The sequence below is a fragment of the Magallana gigas genome, chromosome 10 (genome assembly GCF_963853765.1).
Source record: "Magallana gigas chromosome 10, xbMagGiga1.1, whole genome shotgun sequence".
Lineage (NCBI taxonomy): Eukaryota > Metazoa > Mollusca > Bivalvia > Ostreida > Ostreidae > Magallana > Magallana gigas.
This window is the reverse complement of record NC_088862.1, coordinates 3356419-3368040: the sequence shown is the minus strand read 5'-3', so window position 1 is coordinate 3368040 and position 11622 is coordinate 3356419. Positions and strand designations below refer to the sequence as shown.

The following is an 11622-nucleotide window of genomic DNA, read 5'->3' as shown; positions in this document are numbered from 1 at the left end:
CAATGAACTATATAAAATCACAAAGCAACTTTATTTTCAAAACACATGTAATACAAGTATCTGTATAATGTAAAATTTATATAAGAAAATTTGACTTTATGTTTTTATTTTCCAATACTTTAAGCTTTAAAACACAGCTGAGAATCAATTGTGACAATATCTTACGATAAAAACAAACATTTTTACACGCGTTTAAAATAAGAACATTAAAAGTATTCTCATGAAAAATGCAAGTTGAAATCCCATGAAATAAAAAAAAATGAATAAAAGATTATCCACAGAGAAACTGGATGAAAAAAATTAAACTCATTTTAATTTTCCTCCCGTTTACTATCAAATTCACCATGTGAAAACAAAGCTAGATAACAAAAGAAAACAAAACAAATGTCACAATACCATAAAAAGTTCCTACGTAAAATGTTAGCGGTTAGCGATCCTTTGACTGGTGAGACTTTCATCCCAAAAGCAAAGAGAAACCAATCGGAACTAATAAAGCATGCATTATTCATAAATACATGAAATACAAAAATTTATTACCAGACTGACAATGCATGATCGTGAATTTGAACTTCAAGTCTTGAACCGACCATTTCCTATATTAACGAAGGATCCAAAATGAAATTGGTAAGCCTCCAGAGTGTCACGCACGCACACACACACACACACACACACACACACACACACACACACACACACACACACACACACACACACACACACACACACACACATGAATAAAAAAACAGCTGTTTGAACGATGGAGCTGAGACGGATTGCATCACAAACAAAACCAAGTCATTGCAAAGTGACTGAAAGAAAATCCAAACAACAAATTGGTCAGTTGCTAGTACTCTCCTCTTGCTTTGATGCCGTAGTACCGGAAGTACAAATGGTACAGAACTAGGCCCACAATACTACACACAGTAATGGCCACACAGTCAACCACAGCCAAACTAGCCGTTGCTATGGCCGCAGTCTCGTCGTTAGGACACGTGGTATTGTGCGAAGTGGTGATGCGGGTTTTCTTGTTTGTGGTAGTATAGGTGGTGACAGCTCCACTACACCAGAGGATGCCGACAATGGAGAGAGCGAAGAAAGCCAGGCCGGCGTGTAGGACTATCCAGTTCATGGTGTAGTGACTTATAAACTGTTTCAAAAAAGGAAATAACTCGTCATTTTGATTAATGAGAATAACTTTTTCAACATAATTATCCTAAATATATTCAGGAACACTAGCTAAATATGGCTCTATTTAGGGGAATATGCAGCCATCTTGTACATTTGAGAATTAAAATGTAAACATTTCTTTAACTGCCTAGTTTCTGCCCCCAAAAAGCCGAATTTGTTGTCAAAAGATGAAAAAGCAATAAATGTGAATATGAGTAATAAATACATGTTGATGCTTCTGCAAATTACGCATACAAGTACAGGACAATGCCTTTTAAATCACATAGAACAGCTGTAGAACTGCGCAGCCGCAGACTTATTTTTAAGATTAAAAAATCTAAAAAAAAAAAAAAGTAAGAAAGTGGATCATTGGTGTCCACTCTACGAATTGCAGACGTTTAGGCCCCAACATGTTTAGGCCCCAAGACGGTTAGGCCCCAGGTAAGATGTTTAGGCCCCAAGATGTTTAGGCCCCAAGATGTTTAGGCACCTGTTGTTTATAATAATAAATGATAGTTGAAAGAACATGGCTTTTAAGCACTTTGGAGCCAATAAATGCAATTTACTTTAATTTGTAGTAAACTAACAATCGTTACGCAAACATGGCGTTGTTTACTTTATGTACAAGTTCTTGAAAAACTTTAATCACGAAAAACATTATGCTATAAACTTGCATGGACACGCTATCAATGATAGTATCATCCAGCATGGTTATGTGTCCGTGCTTTAATTCAGTTAATACCGTGATCAAATCATACAAATGTACACGAACACAGTCAAGGATCACATGTACAGTAGGAGTAATAATGACAAAAAAAGGTTAAAATCACAATACAATAGGTTGTTAAAGTTGGTTTCTGGAAGAACAGACTTCGAAAATTTTCTTAATAAATATTGACAAGTTTTTCTACATGTACATTAAAAGTATTCATGAGTGAAATATTATTTCTGTGACCATATTTGTACAATTAAAGGATATCTCCCCAAATTATGTAATTTTTCTGCCAATGAAGCTTAACTTGTATTTGACCTGTCTTCTTTTGGAGACCCGTCTCCTCATGGTTTACTTCCAAAGTGAGGTGTGAAACCCTATTGTATTACTAGAGGATCTCTTCATTATCTTCTCCTAATTAGCACCTATCTAGAGAGGGAGCAGGATACGGTGGGGGTGTTGTTTTAACAATTTCATTCATGTCATACACAAAGTATTCATTCTTTATTTTCTTTAAGCTTTGCAGCTCATCAGATTTTACAAATTTAACATATTAAAGTACAGAAGTGGGTATTTTACAGGAGACCCTATTACACTGTACATACATAAATATGAAAAATTGACATAAGTAAAGACGAAAAGAATAAAAAAGAACAACATCTAACCTTAATTACAGATATCGTTTCTTAATTTCATACTATAATAAATGTATTTGCCGAGGTTACACATATCTTTAAAATTTTCGTTATTAAACAATTGCAACAGCTTGAACATCGATGGTTTCTCATAAAAATACTTTTTAATGTATTTTTGACGGTATTCAATATATACTGGACACACTAAAATAAAACGGAATTCATCTTCAACATAATTTTTACATGAAAAGCAGTAAATGAAAGTATTTACCGTTTCTTTGATTTCTAATTAGAAAATTAATTATAGAAAATAATATGATGTGATAAAATAATATGATATTTAAAAAATAATAAATTATGCATAAGATGCAGATTATACTTCTGTATAATTTTTAAAGTAAATGAAGTTTTAAATAATAAAATGTAAATTATAATTAACTTATACAAATGTATGCTGGTGCCTAAACCATTATTCATTTAAAAAATAAAATGAAAATTATAATTAACTTAGAAAAATGTAGACTGGTGCCTAAACATCTTGGGTCCTAAACATGTTGGGGCCTAAGCGTCTTATCAATGAAGGGCCTAAACATCTTGGGGCCTAAAAGTCTTGCTACCCACTCTACAACCATTTGTTGAGAAAAAGGTTGAATATTGCACAATATTGAAGTACATTTGCTTAAAAATAGGGTTCCCTATTTTTTACCAGTAGGCATGGGATCTATTTTTAGAACAAGAAAAATCCAGTCTATACTTAAAACACCTGTGTCTATGGAGGCACATTGAAGTTATTTTTTCATAAAAAAATAAATATCAATTCAAAACAATCTGTGTTGAATGTGACAGACATCTAAATACCAGTTTCATGATTTCTTCAGTTCTGTGTGTATAAATTCAATCTAATTCATTTAAGAAGAGGAGTTGGGGTCCAAAAAGTTAATTGTCTTATATAAAAACATTAATTTTTTGATAAAAATATAACTTAAATGTTCTACCTTAGACACAAATATATCTCGTGGGAAATTTTTGGGTTTTGAAACCCCTGTTAAGAATAGGATACCCTCTTTTGAGACAAAGTTACAACTTAAATAAGCAATTTTAGACCTTTTTCTCAACAAATGGTTGTAGAGTGGTCACCAATGGCCTCCTTCATATTTTTTTTTAGAATTTTAAATCTTGATTTTAAGTCTGTAGCTGCGCAGTTCTAAGTGATTAAAACGATTTGTTCTGCTCTTGTATGCGTAATTAGCATACAAAACAACATGTAGAACCATGTATTTATTGTTTTTTTATTTTTTGACAAAAGTTTTAGTCCGTTTTTAGCAGAAACAAACCACTTCGAGAAATGTTTACATTTTCACCCTCAAATGTACAAGATGGCCACACATCCCCTTATGGCTGAAGGCAAGAAATTGATGGAAATGTAGAAGAGTTCTTTGGTAAAAAAAAAAAAAAAAAATTGCATACCAAGCATTTTGCCGTTGTTCCTATATCTTGTTCGCAATTTTTCTCCTTCCCGATCTGACATAGAAAATATCCATGAATAACACAGACAGCCATCTACAAAAAAAAAAACAAACCCAAAAAACCCCCAAACTTCAACTATAACTAATTATTATTAAATAAAGACGTGAGCATGTGCTTTATGCCTTGATTTGCATTGAGTTTGATTATATATGATGATAAATAATTTAATATCGATAATTTTGTTTTCATTTTCTGTAGATGTTGCATATTGCACTGTCTGGTCTTTTGTGATACGGTAGCGTTGTTTACAGATGCATTGCTTTGTTATTGATCTAACTGGGGTTAGATGGTCGCCACCAAGGAATGTTGGTTGACATCCTCCTTAATTTGTTTTACTGAAGGAAATTGAAGATTTGAATCTCATTTTTGTGAAACAAAAAATGTATCAAGTACTGATGGACAGTTGACCATATGTATTGCAAAACGTTTGAGAATGTGACTCACCAAGATGGCGGGGACGAGTGATCCCCCTGAGAGGTGCCAGCGTCCGTCGTCCGAGTCCGCCCCTACCACGATGTTACCTATCCCCACAGCAACCCCAAACAGGGACAGGCCGGCGGATACCATGGTGTGCTTCCATAGAACGACCACAGAGGCATTGCGGCGTGCAAGAAGTGCTTCTGAAAAAAACCCAATCAAACTATAAAGGTAGAACCAACTGCTACAAAGTTATTATAAGTTGAGAAAAAAAACGTTAAATCTGTGAATTCTAAGACTTTTCTGGCGGAAGTTACTTTGTCAGTTATTTGAATCCTGAAACCTAAGGTCAGTGTAGCGTATGCGTATTGACAACGAATGAATTCAATAATTATGAAAACATATACTAATATCATGAATGAAAAAAAAAATGTTTAGTTTTGAATATATAGATGCATGTCTAAGATTAGACTACGCTATGAAAAATATGTAGACATGAGTAGTTGCATTTACGCCATGGCGAGATATATATTCATCAGAAGGAAATACAGGTACATTCTGATCCATGCTTGGTAAGTACCTAGTAAGCAAAATTCGCAATTTGTTTCAAACAATACCGAAAGTGAACCAGTCTTTGGTTCTCTGTGGCTGATACCCAATTAACTTTTATGCACCTTAAAGACAAAACTACGAAACACCACCGGATGAGACCATGCCATTCAGTCAACTGAATGTTAAGTTAAAGGTCTGTAAGGTGAGTGATTGGCAAAACTCTGTTGTTGTGTCATCTTTTAGATACCTTTCAGTCACGTTTCAGTAGACTTAATCGTAGAGCTTCATCCAGTGGGCACCCAAATTCATAAGTAAGACTTGTGTGACTGTGTTCATCCAATGTCTTGAGTGTATGTTTAATATGCTTATGAATTCTTGAGGGTTCAGTCATTTTCCTTCGCTTTTTAGCTCACCTGAGCTGAAAGCTCAAGTGAGCTATTCTGATCACATTTTGTCCGTCGTCCGTCTGTCCGTCCGTCTGTCTGTCCGTCTGTAAACTTTTCACATTTTGAACTTCTTCTCTAAAACCACTTAACCAAATCCAACCAAATTTGGTTCAAAGCATTCTTATGGAAAGGTGAATATAAATTGCAGAAATGAAAGAAAAAATTTCATTGAAAGCGGAGAAAACCTCAAAACTGTAAAAAAGGGGGACGCATTTTAAAAAATCTTCATCTCAAGAACTACTGAGGCAAATTCAACGTGATTTAGCATGAATGATCCTTATGGGAAGGAAAATATAAATTGCAAAAATTATTGGCTAATTCTGTTTCAAATCTGAGTTATTACGAAAATAATAAGAAAGAAAAGGCGTGTTTCAAGCAATTTATAGCATTGATTTATGAGTCTTGGTAAAAAGGGGTAGGCATGACCGGGCCAGGGCAAAACAAAAGATTGACAGTTATTAATCTGCCAATCTCATTAAAATTTCAAGATATTTACTGACCAGTATATTTGTATTCGCTGTAAATATTGCTGCAAAATAATGCGTAATTTGAATTGACGATTGCCGATCTGCCCCGGCTTTTATTTTGCCCCGGCCCGGGTTTGCTTACCCATTTTACCAAGACTCGTATTCCATAATTCTAAAACGAGGTTCTTTGTTTAAAGCAGCCATGACACTATATGATAAAGGGGGCGATCTGACAATGATAAATTTGTTTATTGTGCAACAGTTCGTGTACGAAGGGAATCTTTGAAACATGCAAAATACATTGGTGCCGATTTTGTGAAGTAAATTGAGGCTAAATATTTCAATGCGTTGACAGTTTTCACACATGACGTTGGTGTTACATGTTGCTTGTTCTGATTGCTAGCGCTCTCGAGCGCTAGCAACTACGTTAGTATTTTTCACTGGAATACGCATGCTCGACTCCATAGTAGGGGATTCTGGGACTACTACTGTAGATAAACTGTACCATTTGAATTTCGTTTTATCATCTTCACATAAAGTTTTTTGTTTATTGTAAATGACAAAAAGTAACAGTATCTTAGGTATTATAATGCAAAGTAATTCTAAATATATTATAATAAATAGCTAGTTTTATCTTAAATTTCCGGCAGGCTCGGAAAACAACCTCGGATATATGATTTCCGAGCATACCGGAAAGGCCCGAGAAGATACGATTGTTATAAAACAGCACCAATGGTTCTTGAAAATTTTCACCTTGAAATTGAAATTACAGTAGATACATAATGATTAAGGCACAGTCAATGAGTTATGCCATTGCCGATGTGAAGCCCACTCTAGATTCAGAACCCCACTCCAGCCCGGCACAATTCTAATACACCACTGTGCCTTCCTATTGTTAACAGGTTAAAATAGATTCAGAAATTTAAACTTATGTTTTAGAAATCTGCTTCTAAGTTTTATGATTGCTACAGCGCTAGCTCACCAAACTTTTTTAAAAGATAAGCTTGTTTTCTTTTCGTTTTCATTTATGCTTTGCGTTAACCTGGGAACTGTCGCTTGTATTTCCTGATTTTTAAGTATCAAATCAAACACACACTTCGGTAAATCAAACAGTTTACTGTTTACCAAATTAAGCAACATCTGATGTATTATTAGAAAGAAGTAAAATGCAATTCAATCAGGCTATCGGTAATTCGGTATCATCTTTTGCGTAATGGTATAATAATGCAATATGTTTTGTTGAGATGCTCGGCATTTTTCGAGTTTATTCAGTTTAAATAGAGTTTAATATCGCTGACGGAAATATGTAGGTATATACATGTATATGATTCATTTTGAAAAATAAATTGTGTTCTTTATTTGTTATAGTGCATGTTTCTTGTGTTTAATTGTTTACAATTTCTATTTAGGTAGCAAGGGACAGTTTCGAATAAAGTACCCGTCAATATTTTTGTAAAATTGAGAGTTGCTGTACTTGAAGGCTTATGAGTGTTGCTAAAATTCATGAAATTATTTTTAATGATTATCATTAGTTAGAGGGGGGTCTGTTGTTGAAATTGATATGCAATATGTAGGCCCCTTATGTTAGGTACATGAGAATCAGAAGTAAAATGCAAAACATGCGGCTATGACTGTTGTGCTGACTTTGCACAGTGAAATTGCAAGTTACAGACGGGAGGTAAAATAACACGAAAAGTAGGTGGATGGGACATTGTAAACTATACACCGGTAAGTTTCTGACATGTGATAGTGCAACATGCACGCGGTACGGAAGGTCAACCCTCTGCAGGGAATTAGCTGGGGGAGGTCTAAAAAGCTGAAAAATCATGAAAAATGAGCAAAATATGAAAGGGTCAAAATCTCATAAAAACCAGTATGTAGAGAATTTTACAGGTTTTGACTAATAATTTTCTTCAGAAATTGGTGATTGGCCTTATAAAGAGTGAATTAAAGGTATTTGTGCTGAATGGGAACTGAGGAAATTCTAGTTACAGAGTTCCGAAGACATGCATCCCTTGGCTACAATGAATTGTATCAAAAAAACTGTCCCCTGCCACCTTACTTACCATATTACAGTGTTAAGCTTCGAATTATAAGTAAGATACAGAGATTTGCTCACAATTCTATGTTTGTACACAGATCTGAGGCCATTCATTTTTTTCCCATTTTAAATGCCGAATAGGAAATACCGAGTTAAAAATCTTAAACTGAATGTTATAAACTCATGTGAACAAATATGACTCGAACCTAGCAAAATTTTGAGCTCATCTTGCTTATAATTCTACAATTGACGCTGAAATTTTGGTTGATCATTAGAAATTCTATATGAATTAGAGTATGTTAAATACTTGTACAGAAAAAAAAATTAAAGAATGATATGCTGTATATAACTACTCTCTGGGGCCCCCTCTTTATACAATGAATATTATAATGTGAAATGTGAGTAAATAAAAAAGACATCGTTAAAACAGTTTCCATAGTTCTGACACATTTCTGTTGCGGGGATAAAAGAATCATCGCTATTCCTAAGAAAATATTACAGCGGAAAATTATCCTGGTTTGTAGCCATTTGTTATTTTTGAATAAAAATGAAAATAATAGGTGGGCCATAGTAAATTAGAGTGATGTGCCTGTCAATACGGTAACATTGATTTTTATTAACCGGGTTTTCCAACGGAAAAATCCGGTTATTAAAATGGTACAAAATGGCGGGCGGGCGGGCGGCTGCCAAAAGGGTACCCTCATTGTACGGACAACTCCTCCTACAATTCTCAAAATAGGAAGTTGTTCTTTTGCAGATCAATTGTACATATTTCAGAAATGTGCATATTGCTAGGATTTTGATTTCTGATTATTTATGAAAAAAATACTAGCTTTTGAACTTAGTCATTGTTTGGAAAAAATATTGCATATAGGGTACCCTCATTGTACGGATAACTCCTCCTACAGTTCTCAAGATAGGAAGTTGTTCTTTTGCAGATCAATTGTACATATATCAGAGGTGTGCATATTGCTAGGATTTTTATAACTGATAATTGATGAAAAAAATACCAGCTTTTGAATTTAGTCATTTTTTGGCAAAATATTGCATATAAGGTACTCCACTCGATACGGGTTGACATGGATTATGGATACAGTTCACATTAAAGAAAACCCGGTTTGCTGTCACATTGACAGTTTTTCACTTGTAGCTCTTTAACATGTCACGTGACAACATTTTTCATTCCAGTATTCATCAATCAAATGTGAGTAAAGTTATAAAAGTCACGAGTTTACGCGAGGTAAACAACAATCATTTAATTATAGTGGAGAAGACAAATTAAATTTTTGAATATTTTTAATTTGAGAAATTGAGCGCATTGAGGTGCAATTTTCTTCTTCACATATATACATGTAGGATTTTTTTGATAAAATACAATAACTATTATATTTAAAAAAAAATACAATAACTAGTAAGTAGTAGATGAAAAAAAATGTACCTATATGCTCTCATATATTTTGATCGCTTTACAAAGTCGGGGGGGGGGGGCAGAACGAAAATACAGGGAATTAGAAGTTATATAACAGTGTACCCCTACCAAATATTTAGTTCTATATATTGCGTAGGATTTTCTTATTCTGTGTAAAAACAGTATTTCATGAATGTACAATGTCAAAGATTACGTGTATACAAAAATAAGTGTAAAATTGGAATACTTTACAATATTTATTTTTTTGTTATTCTACCGTATGGAACAATATCCTCTGAACGCCCGTTGTTGCTCAGGTGAGCGATGTGGCCCCATGGGCCTCTTGTTGTCATTGGTATACTGCAGTAATGAAATTGAATTATAGAATAAGGAATTATTCGTTCAGTGTTTAAGGTGATAATTTTGGTTGGGTCATGATCTTATGGCTTTTTTGGCCGCGATCGAAACTATAACCTTACAAACTTCAAAAAATGATTCATAATTACTCAATACCGATCATTTTCGATTAAATATTAGAATATTAATTATGCAAACCCCCTTGTACGTTAAGAATGCTTTATTTGAATTTATTTGACTGTATAGTATAAACTCGATTTTTAGTGTTATCACAGACAAAGACACTGAAAAATGTTATTGCAACATAATAATTATCTTTTTAATAGATTATTTTATCCTATGACGTTATTTCTCCACCGCTGAAAGTGAAAGTATGAAAATCAACAAATAAAATAATCACATCTCTTTATATATTTATCAAATATTCTTTTATGCTTAAATACGCAGTGATTAAAAACTTCTTACTCGTAGCATACGACTGAGATTCGTATCTCAGATAAACGTGTTCTCTAAATACCCGAACTCGTGATTTAGCCGATAATCAGTCGATAAATGGTCCAGAACCAGTATAAATAAATATGTTCATATAAATACCTCTATAAATAATGTGACCTACCCACCATTTTTGTTGTCCTGATCAATAGTCTGCATCGTTGACGTCTGTTGTGTTGTTCTACCATAAGGATCGCCATATGATGGGTCGTCCATTGCTAGCGGCAGACGACAACTGGATAAACACTTTGTATCAACAAAATCACTGCAGTTGACAAGTGATACAATAAAAGAATAGTTCTGTCATAAATATCTTTTGTTTTGAGCTTCAATTCGCCACTTGAGAAAATCCAAATAACAATGGCTGAGCGATTTCAAAATATTTAAATCCAATTTATACTTTGCCTGTCAACCAATATTTATAGAATTAGTATCTGCATTCCAATGAATATCGAGAAGTCGAGTTATCGGTCGTTGTTAAAGGGACCTACACGCGATGTGATATCAATTTTTAAAGTTTTTTTAAAATAACGTTTATATAGTTACATAATTTGAATAAATTACTTGTATATTTTGAGTAATTGACCAAAACATTTAGGAGCGATATACAGAGAAACGAACATAATGCTCGAGTCTTGTTAATTTTATCAAATGAGTAAAAAAAATGTCTTGTGTCAAACAAAATATATTGATCAAACGTGTTCATATGTAATGTTATCAAGAAAAAAAAATTAAAGATACGCGTACGGTTACTATATTAATATTATACAACGTACAAGTAAACAGTAACAAGTCTACAAAATAATTCTAAACTCTGTATGTTGTTGTAACTCGATAATTGCTATTTAAGGTGGCTCTATACACCCACAGTTTATTCCAAATCTCAATAGAAGACCACAAAAAATTTACTTATCAAATATTAAAATGATAATAGGGATACTATAGGTATTTTTAAAGAATTTTTAAATGTTTTTTCGTGTTATTGTAAAATATTTTTTAAAAAGACAGCTATTAACAAATTGAGAGAAATTTGTTTGTCATATAATGGATATTTCCTTCGGACACATAAAAAAATTTATTACACTTCTTTACATTCAAAAATGTTATTATTGCAATTTTTTTAGTATTTCCTCAAAACATAATTTTTCATCTTTTCTTACTCTGTTGACAAATCATCCGAAAAAGTTGCTTGATGTTATAAGAAAATGTATTTTAATAAATGTGACGTAAAAAATTGAATGAAAACCATTGCAAATAAACACAAAAAATATTTTAAATTTTATTTGGTATGAAAGTTCCTCAGGTAAGGGTTATCGTTCCTAAGTCCCAAGGCCCAAACACCTTGGGGACTTTTCATTTCTTAGTTGAAGAAAATTTCCTAAATATAATGTTGGAATGGTA

At 33.3% G+C, this 11622-nt stretch overlaps 1 protein-coding gene across 3 annotated transcripts; it reads right to left on the bottom strand.

Moving 5' to 3' along the window:
- Positions 1–309: 309 nt before the first annotated feature.
- On the bottom strand, positions 310–10652 carry LOC105342740 (hypothetical protein). 3 transcript variants are annotated; one of them, XM_034453948.2, is made up of 4 exons: positions 10346–10652; positions 4486–4661; positions 3982–4074; positions 310–1147 (listed from the first exon to the last, which is right to left on the bottom strand). In XM_034453948.2, the coding sequence occupies exons 1-4, from the start codon at positions 10419–10421 to the stop codon at positions 845–847; spliced, it is 648 nt and encodes a 215-aa protein (XP_034309839.2). In that variant the 5' UTR covers positions 10422–10652; the 3' UTR covers positions 310–844. The 3 variants fall into 3 exon arrangements, with proteins under 3 accessions (XP_034309839.2, XP_034309838.2, XP_034309837.2); XM_034453947.2 differs by having other exon boundaries at positions 3982–4035; positions 10350–10650; XM_034453946.2 differs by having other exon boundaries at positions 10350–10649.
- Positions 10653–11622: the final 970 nt, after the last annotated feature.